Source organism: Chiloscyllium plagiosum, unplaced genomic scaffold (assembly GCF_037043375.1).
Source record: "Chiloscyllium plagiosum isolate Xiang-an unplaced genomic scaffold, Cpla_swu_hap1 HiC_scaffold_34, whole genome shotgun sequence".
Classification (NCBI taxonomy): Eukaryota; Metazoa; Chordata; class Chondrichthyes; order Orectolobiformes; family Hemiscylliidae; genus Chiloscyllium; species Chiloscyllium plagiosum.
The window spans coordinates 26,927,406-26,943,185 of NW_028270172.1; the positions used below are offsets into that span (position 1 = coordinate 26,927,406).

General features: G+C 48.6%; 1 protein-coding gene across 7 annotated transcripts in view; it reads left to right on the forward strand.

Annotated features, from left to right (window-relative positions):
• The window catches only part of mettl6 (methyltransferase 6, methylcytidine), a 35,821-nt gene that overhangs the window by 869 nt on the left and 19,172 nt on the right, over positions 1-15,780 (forward strand). For 5 of the 7 annotated variants that reach the window (XM_087978569.1, XM_043719274.2, XM_043719269.2 and 2 more), the window contains exons 2-5: positions 5,320-5,682; positions 6,821-6,955; positions 9,344-9,514; positions 10,012-10,153. In XM_087978569.1, coding sequence (XP_087834695.1) covers positions 5,320-5,682; positions 6,821-6,955; positions 9,344-9,514; positions 10,012-10,153 — 811 coding nt within the window. Of the gene's footprint in view, positions 1-38; positions 176-3,136; positions 4,497-5,319; positions 5,683-6,820; positions 6,956-9,343; positions 9,515-10,011; positions 10,154-15,780 lie in introns of those variants that run through there. The other 2 variants (XM_043719271.2, XM_043719273.2) reach the window with 2 other exon arrangements.

Here is a 15,780-nt window from a genome sequence, read left to right on the forward strand (position 1 = left end):
CGACCGAACCGCGCGCGACGGCCGTTAAATTCAAACAGCGAAAGGTACCGAGCTCGCGAGCAGCGCCCGCGCGCACTGATTGTAGTGCGGGTGAAGACTGGGAGCGCGCACCCGGAGACCAGGTCTCCCCGCTGTTGGTCGCTAGGGGACGGAGGGGGCTCTTTTTGCCAGTTGGGTAAGGAACACAGTATTCGGGCTCGGAGACTGACGTTTGTACTTTGTTTTATGTCCCGGCCTCCTGTTCCGACTCGAATCAGACCCGGTCACGTCGCGCCTGACATCAACTTATATTTCCATAGCGCTTTTTTTTTCGCGCAAAAGAAACGAACTTGAAGTGGCTCAAGGCCTACCCATTGTGCTAGGTTTGATAATTGGCAACCTCTGAGATACACTGACTCATAACCGCCTGTTTGAGATTCAGGGAGAGGAGCGAAAATCCGTGGAGCTATGTTTTAAAACACAACATGTCGGAAATACTGAGCAGTTCTAGCAGCATGTGTGGAATGGGAACCAGAATAATTGTTGCAAGGCTGTATTTTTAAGGACTGGTTCTGCCAGCCCTTTAGAGTTTTCTAAATTTCAAATTTCCAGAATCTGCAATATTTTAGTTTTGTTTAGAGTAATGATTTTTGAAGAGTATAATTATCCTGGAATAATGGTGGTGTAAAGCACAAATGAGGGGGAAGAATTATGAAGGGTCACTGGACTAAAAATATTAACTCTTGATTTCTCTCCACAGAGGCTGCCAGATCTGAGTTTTTCCAGCAATTTCTGTTTTTGTTTCTGATTTTCAGCAGCTGCAGTTCTTTTGGTTTTTGGAAGAATTTTTTTGATCAGTTTCCAGCCCGACAAAAAAAAAGTATTGTAAGATCTGGGCGGCATGGTGCCACAGTGGCTAGCACTGCTGCCTCACAGCGCCAATTCCCGCCTCAGGTGACTGACTGTGTGGAGTTTGCACGTTCTCCCCGTGTCTGCGTGGGTTTCCTCCGGGTGCTCTGGTTTCCTCCCACCATCCAAAGATGTGCAGGGTCAGGTGAATTGGCCATACTAAATTGCCTGTAGTGTTAGATAAGGGGTAAATGTAGGGGTATGGGTGGGTTTCGCTTCGGCGGGTCGGTGTGGACTTGTTGGGCCGAAGGGCCTGTTTCCACACTGTAATCTAATCTAATCTAATCTGGTTCTTGGAACATAGTTGGTCAAGTAGCTCAGATGTCAGTAAGGGAGCATTAAGCAGAGAGTGATTGTAGCATTGTGAAGTTTGGGTTATCCATGGAAAAGGAAAAGGAATGATCTAGAATAAAAATACTCAATAAGAAGGGGACTAGTTTCATTTAGGGTACAATTTGATCTGTCCAGTTAAACTGGATTCAAAGATAAGTAGGTGAAATTATAGTGGACTGTCTGTAAAAATAATATTGCTCAGTTGCATTTCCACAAAGAACCACGTTGAATATAGAAAGCTCAATGATTCTAGCAGAAAGCACAAAATACAATTTAAAAAAAAACTTCTGCATGAATGTAATAGTAAAAGGGTGGAAAGAGGATAGGTGGGACCAATTTTAGTGAAGGCAGAAGACTTGCCTGAGGTACTAAATTAGAACTTTGTCTCTGTCTTTACCATGTGAAAAGATACTGCTGATGTCATATGAAAGTGGAGATAATTGATACACCAGATGAATAATAGTTGACAAAGAGATATTAGAAAGGCTGGCTATTCTTAAAGTTATTAAATCACCAGGATTGCAAGGACTGCACAAGAGAAGGGTGTTAATTGCAGAGGTAATGGTCAGAATCTTCCAGTTACCCATAGATACATTTGTGGTGCCAGAGGACTGTAAATATTGCAGACTTTCTCAGTCAAAATGTGAGGATAACTCCAGTAACTAAAAGCTAATCTAACCTCTCTGGTAGGGAAACTTTTAGAAATGATAATCTGGAACAAAATTGCCTGTCATTTGGATGAGGATGCATTAATTAAGGAATAGTTTAAGGCAAATTATGTTCAGCAAATTTGATTACGTTTTTGGTGAGGTAAGAGGGTTGAGGAATGAGGTTGATACATGGTTGATAATGTGCCACACAGTAGACTTGTCAGAAAAATCTGCAGTCTATGCAATAAAAGATACAATTGCAGTTTTGATTCAGAGCTCGATGGTACTTCTCAAAGGTCTTGAGTTGGCATCTATATGTAGTCCAAGTTTCACCCATATAGAAGAGTCAGAAGGTAGACTGCCTGATACATGAGGATCTTAGTATCAGTAGGGATGTCACGATCATTGAAGGCAGCACTCACAGACTGGATGTGAAGTTGCATCTCCACATTGATGTCAGCCTTAGATGAGAGGTAGCTCCCCAAGTTGGGAAAGTATTCCATATTTAGGAGAATTTTTAAGTTGATCTTAATGGAGAGATGAATGAGAACTTGACCTGGGACAGGCTGGTAAAGGAATTGAGTCTTGTTGAGGCATACTGGAGTTCCACAAATGAGGTAATTGCCATTTCTTTTTTCTTGGATTTCAACTAGTTGAAGTTGGAACATTTTCTGTCCATCCTGTAAACAATGTCTAGATTGCTGGGAAGCTTGTTCTAGACAAGATGAATAATGGTAATGAAGAAGATGGAGAAAAAGGTGGACGTGATGACACATCTTTGCTTGACCCCTGATTTGACCTCACATTCTGTCATATTATCACTGATGAGGGCCATCGCTGACATTTGTCATGAAGGATGTTGAGAATTTCACTGGACTTTGATAAGATCTTCTATAGCACTTCCTGACTGACTGAGTCAAAACCCTTGATCAGGTTGATGAAGGCCATGTAGAGTGGTTGTTGTTCCTGGCAAGATCCTTGAGAAGTATCATGAATATTGTTTGAGACAGATTCTCCATCATCTGGGAGGACAGGCATATTAACATTCAACATCCTTGAAGCAGCTATCAGCTCCAGCATCCAGGCTATGATAATCTGAAATCAAATCTGGTGTGTTGGTGATGTGCTTAGGATGCAGCTACCAAAATAAATCATCTTCACTTAAGAATATGTATAGGGTATAAGCAGGGAAAGAGTTAAGTTTTGAGTTTTGTGAAACAAGAGGTTCAGCTGAACTTGACTTAGATCAGATCAGAACTTTCAGTTAACAATGGGGTGCTGGAGGCAAAGTTAATGGGTTAACAAGGTGGAAAAGCAGTCATTATGTAGAGCCATTTAACAATTTGGAAGCATTCAGTATGCAATTTCATCTAACAAAGGGGAAAAAATATTCATTATGTGAAGTCATTTATTCATTGTGTAACAGCAGATGGTTTAATCTTTACTATTGACACTCGCTTATTGTAATGGTTATCCAATCAATATGTATGTCGCCTTATCTGGATGCTCCTTCCTGTAAAATGACTATATAATTCATTAAGAAACTGCTATTACAGAGAGAACCAAGAACTTGTGTCTCTGTGCACATGGATGATTGTTCTCTCTCCCTCCAGGGCCCGAAATAAAGATGAAGGAGGTAAAACTATACTGTGTGTTGAGTGTTTTGCTTCGACTGAGGGGAGAAACGGGGAAACTCGAGGAAGACATTTCAACGAGAAGAAGGCAAGAAAAGTTTTCAAAGACTCCTGTAGGATTTCCTCGAGATGCAACAAAGATGTCAACACATGGGAGACCCTTGTTCAGAAGAAACCAAATTGAAGGAAGCTCCTACATGAAGTGAACACCCAATGGCAAGAGGAAATATAAAAAATGAGCTAGAGAAAGGAATACCAAAGACCTCAAGGCTGAGGACCAATTCCACCTCCTCAAAACACCTGCCATATTTGCAGTAGGAAATGCAGCTCAAGGATCGGGCTCATCAGCCATGCAAGGACCTACAGAATTCATGAACCGTATCACAGAATTTCCTAGATGGACAATCATACTCTTGAGTGAGTGATTGCCAACAATGAAGATGACAAATGGGAAGACCTGTGACTTAATGCATTTTGACAGAAAGGATAAGGAAAGACATTTATTTTACAAAAGAGATACAAATCTAATGGAGTGCAGAACCAGAGGCTGGGACCTTTTTATGTGAATAAATAATAATGGGTTGTATGGATCATTGCGAAACCGATTATTTGAGAAAACAGGTCATTAGTTTTTAATAAGTAAAGACATACAACACAAAAGCAAGAAGGTGATATTTTAAAACACACACTTTCAAGCTCAGTTAAGTATTGTGTTCAATTTGGGGCACCTCTTTTTTTTTTGATTCGATTCCCAACAAGTCCACACCGACCCTTCGAAGAGTAACCTACCCAGACCCATTCACCTGACCTGCACATCTTTGGACTGTGGGAGGAAACCGGAGCACCCGGAGGAAACACACGCAGACACTGGGAGAATGTGCAAACTCCACACAGACAGTCTGCCCGAGGCGGGAATTGAACCTGGGACCCTGGTGCTGTGAGGCAGCAGTACTAACCACTGAGCCACCATGCTGCCCCCTTTGGAGAGAAGGTGTGGAAAAAGTTTACAAAAAATATTCCAGGGGTGAGCGTGTTCATTTCTGTGGATAAATTGAAAACACTGGGGTTGGTTTCCTTAGGAAAAATCAGTGCTGGAGATGCTCAGAAGCTTGAGGAGTCCAGACAAAGTAGATGCAGAGAAACTGTTCCCATTCATGGAAGTTTTGAGTGCCAGAGGATGCCATTCAACACAATTAACAAAAGAAGCAAAGACAGCATGTGGAGATCCTTTTTTATCCAATTAATGGTTAAGATCTGGAATGTGTTCACCTGAATTCTTGAGGTAGATACAGTCATGCCTTTCTGAAGGGCATTGTGTTAGCATCTGTACAGGGAAGTGGGGGAAGTGTGGAAGGGAATGCGGTTACTTTTGTGTGGACACAACTTGCTAAATGATCATATGTTGTCTTCATTTTAGGATTCTAGATCTAGACTCTGAACTGGCATTCTCTGAGATACATGGACTAATAACTGGAGCTCTTTGAAATCTACAAGTACCTCATAAGTGGCACTGCCTTGGAGTATGCTTATTAATAAGTGGTACCCTTGATAACTTTAGCTCCTCTTGGATATGCAGCCTAATGACTGGCTTGGTCTGAGGTATACAGCATGTACAAGGGAACATCCCGAGATATCTGTAATGAAACAAGTGTAGCATGTGCACTACAAGTTTATATGTTCACAACTTTACAAAAAAGCAAATCATATTCTATTATCTTTAAATGCAGCACTAACCTGCAGAGAAGCTTTCAATTGCATTGTACTGTTTTGAAATTTAAATCACAATCTAAAGTTTATTTTTCTTTTGCATTAAGACCCTCTGGAATTTTACAAACATAATGGGAGATGACATGGAAACAAATGTTTTTTGTGGTATCCAGACATACCAAACAGAAGGGATAAACGACTGGTCTTTAAGCAATAAGGTAGTAACTGTAACACCCTCCAGACCAGAAATGCCTTTTCAAGTCAGAGGGCAAAAGGGAAGAATCCTTACCTCTGAAGAAGCAGAGAAGCTCATGAAAGATCAGACCTTAGTGTCCAATTTTAAGCAACAGAAGCTTGAAAGTGATGCACAGAAGAACTGGGATTTATTTTACAAAAGAAATAGCACAAACTTCTTCAAAGATAGACATTGGACAACCAGGGAATTTGAAGAACTTAAAGCATGTGGAGAGGTAAGTGATATTTAATGAAGGAAACCCAGACTTGTGAGTTAATGAACTGCCATTTCAGCTGTGAGTAAGTCTAGTGCAAATGGCAAAGAACATACTGGTTTAAAAAAAAGTTTGGTTACAAATGTGGCCGATCACTCCATATATCTTGCCTTCTTGATCACCTCTAGGAAGCTGCTTCACTTTGTACAGTTTCTATTTGCCCAATATAATCTTCAGGAATTACTTCTTTCACCCCCTTCCAATCCTCCGTAATTCCCAGCATTTTCTAAGGTCCTGTCCTTGCCAGCACTTTCTTTTATAAGCTACCAACACAGACATTATCTATAGGTTTGAGATCTGTTTCAATATACATGCTAATCCTCCAGCTTTATCTCTAAACAATCAATAATGTCATTCCCATCTTGGAACAGAACACTCATCAAATACTGACAGGTACATGAGGCTGAATTTGCTATAATTGTACATTGAGAAAACTGAATCCATTTTATGGGGCTTCTGTCACTGCACTCTGAGCTGCAGTACCATCACATTCTCAACTACTTGCTTACAGGGTGCTAAAGTTCATTGTAGTGCTATTTTGTTAAACTTCAAGCTCCATTCCTTATCCACTATTATGATAACCTACTTCTGCCTGTAGAACATTGTCAGACTCTACTGTCAGAGCACACCTCTTTTATTTTTGTTTTTGTGATTGAAAGACTTGACTCCTTAGTGGTTCATTCAAACAAAACACAGCTGATTCCAAACTGTATTGCCCATACCCTATCCTATTACTTAAAGCTTCTTTCTTGTTGACTTCCAATAGCTGTCTCCAAAATAGCTAATTTCAAATTCCATTTAAAATCTATTCTCAGTCTTGCCCCCACCCCACCCTTGCTTTCAACCTTGCATTCCACCCTGTGTTCTTTGATCTTCTGATTTTGTCCCCAAGTGCATTTATCCCTCAGGTGTCAGGACCCTTCATCTATCCGAATATCCTCATGAAACCCCTTCTCAGTTTCTTCAGCCTGCATATTCTGGTTATCTCTTCTATTCCTGCTGAACATATCCACTTTTCTGACATGAAGTGCAGTTGATGTTTTTGCAATATTTAATGTTCTGTAAATATGCAATTTTACAAAATTTTTCTTTCTTGTAGTTTGAGAATCAAAAACTAATTGTCTTGGAAGCTGGCTGTGGAGTTGGGAACTGCTTATTCCCTCTTTTAGAGGACGATCTAAATGTCTTCATTTATGCGTGTGATTTCTCTCCCCGAGCGATAGAATTTGTGAAGGTACACACAAGATCGTTTGTAATTGGTTGTGATATATTTCTTGATTTATTTTTACATGTTTGCTGAAGTATTTAAGGTTAGTTGAGATGATAAACACTAACACTATCACCCCTGGTGTATTGGTTACCATAACATTTCCCTGGCTAACTGTCAGAGTCACTACACTGTCTTCATAAGGAGTGAGGAACTGAATGTCAGGCAGCATTTCACCGTTCTAGAGTCTTTCCTCCTTGAATGAGAGAGAGGATGTATTAAGAGAGACAAAGATGAGTGGCTCAGCTGTTACATTTGGTGTAGATGAGGATATGCCCCAAGTGAGTGATAAGGCAGTACAGAGGGCATGCACGGTTATTGCTGTTGGGGATTGGACTTGACAGTTAGTGAAGGAAGATGTTGCATGAACAAGTGAGAGTGGTTGAACATGAACATTGGTGGAAGGTGGGGTACAATAGCAGAGGTCGTAAATGTAAGATATTGGAGAGAACATGGCAATACTTAGGCTGGTTAAGTGAAGAGAGACATTGACCTTATTCCTGCAAATGCTGTGCATTCCTCCAGACAGTTGAAACTGCTTTAACCCAAGCAACAACTTCTGGCCAGGCTGGCATGGTCTGGTGTCATGACCTTTTACTGCTGGTCATCGAGGAAGAGGAAATCCTGCATTTGCATCACCCCATTCAAAAGGACCTCCAGGACCCTGCCTGTAAAGGCGGCGTGCCCATTCTCCAACACTTCTGTCTACCGTGACATTTGCCCCAGTCAGGTATTGTGCAAGGCAGCGCCAGAGCTGCGATGCTTGTCTGAGTACATGACAGGCCTTTAAAGATAGGACAGTGTAAAGGGTGCTGTTGAATTGATACACATTGATTACATTGAATTGATAGTGTTAATTACAGGAAGATCTTTGAGTACAATTCCGTAGTGCCCCTAAAGTTGCGAGCAGTTAAAGTGGTAAAAATGTGTATGGCATGCTTGCTTTCATTGAGTATAAAACTTCAGTTAGGCCACATTTGGAGTATTATGTGCAGTTCTATTTTCCACACTTTAGAAAGAATACGGAGCTTTGAAAAGGGTATAAAAGAGAGTTACCAGGATGTTGCTTGGAGGAGAACTGAATAGCTATAAGGTGAGGTTGGATAAACTTAGATTGTTTTTGCTAGAGCAACAGCATGGGTCGGATGGATAGCTGGATCTTTTTCCCATGATGAATAGTTAGAATCTTTTTGTCCCAGGGTGGAAATGTCAAATACCAGGGGACACAAGTTTAAAGTGAGAGGGGGAATGTTTTTAAAGGGGATGTGCGAAGTATGTTTTTATGAAGAGGGTGGAAGGTGCCTGGAATGTATTTCCAGGGGAGGTGGTTAAAAACAAATACAATAGCAATGTTTAGATGGCACATGAACAGCCAGAAAATAGAGGGTTACAGACCATATGCAGGCAGATGGGATTAATTTAGAATGGCATCATGGTTGGCGCAGACATGGTGGGCCAAAGGACCTGTTCCTATACTGTACTGTTCTATGTTCCGTGAATTCCAGGATATCTGCTGAGAGGTTTGCATGTAGGTTTGCTCGCTGAGGTGGAGGGTTCATTTCCTGACGTTTCATCACCCTACTAGGCAACATCTTCAGTGGGCCTCCAGGCGAAGCAGTGTTGAAAATTCCTGCTTTCTATTTATTTCTTTGGGTTAGTGATGTTATTTCTAGTTCTTTTTCTCAGGCCGTGGTAGATGGGGTCTAACTCGATGTGTTTGTTGATGGAGTTCCGGTTGAAATGCCATGCTTCTAGGAATTCTTGTGCATGTCTCTGTTTGGCTTGTCCTAGGATGGATGTGTTGTCCCAGTCGAAGTGGTGTCCTTCCTCATCTGTATGTAAGGATACCAGTGAGAGAGGGTCATGTTATTTTGTGGCTAGTTGATGTGGGACAACACATCCATCCTAGGACAAGCCATGATCTAGGATTGGCTCTTGGTAAGATGGGTCCGGAATTGGAGTTGAGGAATGGCATCGGGTTAAGAGAGGTTGCTAATGAGGCAAGTGTATTAAGAGATAGTGCAAAATCCCTCCAGAAAACTGGACAGAACTTGCGTTCAGTCAACCTCTGTAAGATTCAACCTGTAGCTGCTACTACAATGGAAGAAGCTACAGTGTAGCAGAATCCCACAAACAGCAATGAAATAAAATATACATGTTTGATATTAAATGATATTAAGTACTGTATTGCCAAGTTTAACAATTCTTCAGATGTTCCAAATAATTCATGACCTGTTTTAAGATATCAGTTAGAATGCTTTAAAAAATATTAAAACTAATCAAGTTTTTGAGTGTAATCAATGGGAACATTCTGTTCAGATTCCTTATCCATTCTTGCATTTGTTTCTTTTAAAGCAAAATCACTTGTACCATACTGAACGATGTAAAGCCTTTCAGTGTGATCTAACGAAGGACAGTTTACTAGAGAATATACCAGCAGACTCTGTGGATGTTGTAACACTGATCTTCGTGCTTTCTGCTATTCATCCTGACAAGATGCAACCAGCATTAGAAAATATCTATAAAGTTAGTATTTGATGGTAGGCATGCTGTCATCTTACACATGGTGATATAATTGGGGAGCGTTCAGAAAAACTTTTTGAAAAATTTCTGCCAAAGTGGTGAGATTGAACTTGAAATAAATTATTATCTGCTATATTGGCTTTGTTATCTGCTTCCCTAAACATGTACATTTTATAACTTAAAAATATTCAACATGATATCTGTGGGATTCTTTGTTAATTGGACTTTGGAGACCTTATTAGTGAGCAATGGGGATATCAAGTTTATCTATGGAGAAAAATAAAAGTTAGTGAAGTAATTTTAACATTTTGTTGCTATACATAGTCTCATTTATAAAACATTTTGCACCCCTATCTTCTGACCTTGTGTTGGCTTTTGCTAATTCACTGAGAAAGATACCTATTAAAGTAATACAGTTGAATTATTCCCGTAGGCCTACTTGGTGCATTATTATGAAAGACCTACTAGCTGTGACTTTGCTTCTTGTGTGTCTGTGACAGATACTGAAACCTGGTGGAAGCATCTTATTCAGAGATTATGGACTGTATGATCACACCATGCTCCGATTTAAAAATGGTCACAAACTTGGATCAAACTTTTATGTTCGTCAAGATGGAACAAGATCTTTCTTCTTTTCAGATGGTGAGATTTGTTATTTAAAACATGTTTTTGCTGCTTGTAATTGACTATCAGATGGTTATGATAGTTGTATCAGACAATGCTTGCTTTGTTTCTACACTTGGAGATTTCTTAAATTTTTCTTTATGAAGTTGGTGACTCAAAATGGGTTACTATCAGCAGGCTCTGGTACATGTCTGTTCATCATTTGGGATCCTGCAAAATGAGCCTTGGCATGCTATTTAGCCCTGTATATTGCATCCAGCATGATCCTGCTGTCACCAGCCTTACTTCCAGCTGGTGCTTCAGGATGGTGTTATAAAAAACTTGCTTGAATAGCCAAAGTCATCAGTTACTATTATTCATGTGTCATATGAAATATTTTAAATTTTTATTGTATACAATCATTCTTCAGTATAGAATGCAATATACAGACCAGATATAACCTAATTGAATGTAAACTGGTATTAATCTCCAATCTATAAAAAATACTAATAGTTACATGTTTATTTTCACTGATTTTGCTTTGCTACTTGTACTTGATTGCCTTGTATGGTGATTCCTTTCTTAATCCTAAGTAAAATTCAGTACATGCTTATCCGCACTGATAATTTGGTATGCCTCAGCAACTTTTCTGTTGTTACAACTTGATCAGCCTTGAACATTGTGTCTCTCAGCACTGGGTTCATCCCGTTTCTAGGCTAACCCTTAACTTTCAATCTCTGTCTTTCTCCTGATTCTCTGATCTTATGTATAAACATGCCTCTTGCGTTTTTTTTGCATGGGCTACCCCTTAGCCAAGTATTTTTATGTTCTTCCTTACATTTTACTATTGTTGACTTCCTCAGTGTCTTTGCTGCCAAAATCTTTATGACTTCTATATTCCTTTATTAACCTACTTGTACAATATAATGCAATGATGAGACCTACTTATGGAATGGTCAGTGCCATCCGAAACAATCTAAACCATCGGTATAATTCTATAAAAGTGACCTTCTTGATTTTGTAGTTTCTTGGTTTGCCTGTTGTATTTGTTTATTGTCTTGTACCATGTGCATGGTATGATTTTGTGGGGTTCTTGTTCAGTGGTTAATGCATTTCAGACTAAGGAATAGAGCTATCTTGAAGCCAATATGCAAGATTACTTGGATTTTCTCATTTTCAAAGAAGCTCTGCTTGGGGCACATTATGATCATGCTGCAGTACCACTGTCATCTCATTGTTTTGGGTCCTTTCAGCTGAAAACATGCATAATCGGTGTTCCTGCCATTTGATCTTTATTATGAATAACTCTTCACATAATCCAGCTGAGATTCAAACTCATTTTTAATACAACTGGTACTGTTTGATAACAGACATTCCCAAATTTACTTGCTTCTAGTCTTGATTGTTAGCATTTTGTCCATGAAGCCACTTTATTGCTCCTTTGGCATTGTTTCCACCAGACAGCTGACCACTCAATTTCCCTTCTTATCGTGTTACCAAATACTTTCTTACCATGTTCCCATATATTCTGATATTGTTAACAGCTCTTCCTCCTCTTCAAACCTTCAAGCATCACCCTTTCTGACAACAGAAAATACTTTCCCAACATCCTTGAAAACCACCACTACCCCTTTTTTCCTTTCCAGAGTGTTTGGATTTGTTGTGATCTTGAAAGTCCACGTCTAACTTTCATTTTGATTCCCTCAAATCAGTGTCCACCCCTGACAAAATGATTTTTCATCAAAAGTTACAAATGACTCAGTGTGTGATAGTGACAAAGTTACCGTCCTCCTCCCCGTCCTCCTCCCCGTCCCCGTCCTCCTCCCCGTCCCCGTCCTCCTCCTCCCCGTCCTCCTCCTCCCCGTCCCCGTCCTCCTCCTCCCCGTCCCCGTCCTCCTCCTCCCCGTCCCCGTCCTCCTCCTCCCCGTCCCCGTCCTCCTCCTCCCCGTCCCCGTCCTCCTCCTCCCCGTCCCCGTCCTCCTCCTCCCCGTCCCCGTCCTCCTCCTCCCCGTCCCCGTCCTCCTCCTCCCCGTCCCCGTCCTCCTCCTCCCCGTCCCCGTCCTCCCCCTCCCCGTCCTCCTCCTCCCCGTCCCCGTCCTCCCCCTCCCCGTCCCCGTCCTCCCCCTCCCCGTCCCCCTCCTCCCCCTCCCAGTCCCCGTCCTCCTCCTCCTCCTCCCCGTCCCCGTCCTCCTCCTCCCCGTCCCCGTCCTCCTCCTCCCCGTCCCCGTCCTCCCCCTCCCCGTCCCCGTCCTCCCCCTCCCCGTCCCCGTCCTCCCCCTCCCCGTCCTCCTCCTCCCCCTCCCCCTCCTCGTCCTCGTCCTCCCCCTCCCCGTCCTCCTCCTCCCCCTCCCCGTCCTCCTCCTCCCCCTCCCCGTCCTCGTCCTCCCCCTCCCCGTCCTCGTCCTCCCCCTCCCCGTCCTCGTCCTCCCCCTCCCCGTCCTCGTCCTCCCCCTCCCCGTCCTCGTCCTCCCCCTCCCCGTCCTCCTCCTCCCCGTCCCCGTCCTCCTCCTCCCCGTCCCCGTCCTCCTCCTCCCCGTCCCCGTCCTCCTCCTCCCCGTCCCCGTCCTCCTCCTCCCCGTCCCCGTCCTCCTCCTCCCCGTCCCCGTCCTCCTCCTCCCCGTCCCCGTCCTCCTCCTCCCCGTCCCCGTCCTCCTCCTCCCCGTCCCCGTCCTCCTCCTCCCCGTCCCCGTCCTCCTCCTCCCCGTCCCCGTCCTCCTCCTCCCCGTCCCCGTCCTCCTCCCCGTCCCCGTCCTCCTCCCCGTCCCCGTCCTCCTCCCCGTCCCCGTCCTCCTCCTCCTCCTCCTCCCCGTCCCCGTCCCCCTCCCCCTCCTCCTCCTCCTCCCCGTCCCCCTCCTCCTCCTCCTCCTCCTCCCCGTCCCCGTCCTCCTCCTCCCCGTCCTCCTCCTCCCCGTCCTCCTCCTCCCCCTCCCCGTCCTCCTCCTCCCCCTCCCCGTCCTCCTCCTCCCCGTCCTCCTCCTCCCCGTCCTCCTCCTCCCCGTCCTCCTCCTCCCCGTCCTCCTCCTCCCCGTCCTCCTCCTCCCCGTCCTCCTCCTCCCCGTCCCCGTCCTCCTCCTCCCCGTCCTCCTCCTCCCCGTCCCCGTCCTCCCCGTCCTCCTCCTCCTCCTCCCCGTCCCCGTCCTCCTCCTCCCCGTCCTCCTCCCCGTCCTCCTCCTCCCCGTCCCCGTCCTCCTCCTCCTCCCCGTCCCCGTCCTCCTCCTCCTCCCCGTCCCCGTCCTCCTCCTCCCCGTCCCCGTCCTCCTCCTCCCCGTCCCCGTCCTCCTCCTCCCCGTCCCCGTCCTCCTCCTCCCCGTCCCCGTCCCCCTCCTCCTCCTCCTCCTCCTCCCCGTCCCCGTCCTCCTCCTCCCCGTCCTCCTCCTCCCCGTCCCCGTCCTCCTCCTCCCCGTCCTCCTCCTCCCCGTCCCCGTCCTCCTCCTCCCCGTCCTCCTCCTCCCCGTCCCCGTCCTCCCCGTCCTCCTCCTCCTCCTCCCCGTCCCCGTCCTCCTCCTCCCCGTCCTCCTCCCCGTCCTCCTCCTCCTCCTCCTCCCCGTCCTCCTCCTCCTCCCCGTCCCCGTCCTCCTCCTCCTCCCCGTCCCCGTCCTCCTCCTCCCCGTCCCCGTCCTCCTCCTCCCCGTCCCCGTCCTCCTCCTCCCCGTCCCCGTCCCCGTCCTCTCCGTCCCCGTCCCCGTCCCCGTCCTCCTCCCCGTCCTCCTCCCCCCCCGTCCTCCTCCCCGTCCTCCTCCCCCCCCGTCCTCCTCCCCGTCCTCCTCCCCCCCCGTCCTCCTCCTCCCCGTCCCCGTCCTCCTCCTCCCCGTCCTCCTCCCCCCCGTCCTCCTCCTCCCCGTCCCCGTCCTCCTCCTCCCCGTCCCCGTCCTCCTCCCCCCCGTCCTCCTCCCCCCCGTCCTCCTCCTCCCCCTCCCCGTCCTCCTCCTCCCCGTCCTCCTCCTCCCCGTCCTCCTCCTCCCCGTCCTCCTCCTCCCCGTCCTCCTCCTCCCCGTCCCCGTCCTCCTCCCCGTCCTCCTCCCCCCCCGTCCTCCTCCCCCCCCGTCCTCCTCCCCGTCCTCCTCCCCCCCGTCCTCCTCCTCCCCGTCCCCGTCCTCCTCCTCCCCGTCCTCCTCCTCCCCGTCCTCCTCCTCCCCGTCCTCCTCCTCCCCGTCCTCCTCCTCCCCGTCCCCGTCCTCCTCCTCCCCGTCCTCCTCCTCCCCGTCCTCCTCCTCCCCGTCCCCGTCCTCCCCGTCCTCCTCCTCCTCCTCCCCGTCCCCGTCCTCCTCCTCCCCGTCCCCGTCCTCCTCCTCCTCCTCCCCGTCCCCGTCCTCCTCCTCCTCCTCCCCGTCCCCGTCCTCCTCCTCCTCCTCCCCGTCCCCGTCCTCCTCCTCCTCCTCCTCCTCCCCGTCCTCCTCCTCCTCCTCCCCGTCCCCGTCCTCCTCCTCCCCGTCCCCGTCCTCCTCCTCCTCCTCCCCGTCCCCGTCCTCCTCCTCCTCCTCCCCGTCCCCCTCCTCCTCCTCCCCGTCCCCCTCCTCCTCCTCCTCCCCGTCCCCGTCCTCCTCCTCCTCCCCGTCCCCGTCCTCCTCCTCCCCGTCCCCGTCCCCGTCCTCCTCCTCCTCCTCCTCCCCGTCCCCGTCCTCCTCCTCCTCCCCGTCCCCGTCCTCCTCCTCCTCCCCGTCCCCGTCCTCCTCCTCCTCCCCGTCCCCGTCCTCCTCCTCCTCCCCGTCCCCGTCCTCCTCCTCCTCCCCGTCCCCGTCCTCCTCCTCCTCCCCGTCCCCGTCCCCGTCCTCCTCCTCCTCCCCGTCCCCGTCCTCCTCCTCCTCCCCGTCCCCGTCCTCCTCCTCCTCCTCCTCCCCGTCCCCGTCCTCCTCCTCCTCCCCGTCCCCGTCCCCGTCCCCGTCCTCCTCCTCCTCCTCCCCGTCCCCGTCCTCCTCCTCCTCCTCCTCCTCCTCCTCCTCCTCCTCCTCCTCCTCCTCCTCCTCCCCGTCCCCGTCCTCCTCCCCGTCCCCGTCCTCCTCCCCGTCCCCGTCCTCCTCCCCGTCCCCGTCCTCCTCCCCGTCCCCGTCCTCCTCCCCGTCCCCGTCCTCCTCCCCGTCCCCGTCCTCCTCCCCGTCCCCGTCCTCCTCCCCGTCCCCGTCCTCCTCCCCGTCCCCGTCCCCGTCCTCCTCCCCCCCGTCCTCCTCCCCCCCGTCCTCCTCCCCCCCGTCCTCCTCCCCCCCGTCCTCCTCCCCCCCGTCCTCCTCCCCCCCGTCCTCCTCCTCCCCGTCCTCCTCCTCCCCGTCCTCCTCCTCCCCGTCCTCCTCCTCCCCGTCCTCCTCCTCCCCGTCCTCCTCCTCCCCGTCCTCCTCCTCCCCGTCCTCCTCCTCCCCGTCCTCCTCCTCCCCGTCCTCCTCCTCCCCGTCCTCCTCCTCCCCGTCCTCCTCCTCCCCGTCCTCCTCCTCCCCGTCCTCCTCCTCCCCGTCCTCCTCCTCCCCGTCCTCCTCCTCCCCGTCCTCCTCCTCCCCGTCCTCCTCCTCCCCGTCCTCCTCCTCCCCGTCCTCCTCCTCCCCGTCCTCCTCCTCCCCGTCCTCCTCCTCCCCGTCCTCCTCCTCCCCGTCCTCCTCCTCCCCGTCCTCCTCCTCCCCGTCCTCCTCCTCCCCGTCCTCCTCCTCCCCGTCCTCCTCCTCCCCGTCCCCGTCCCCCGT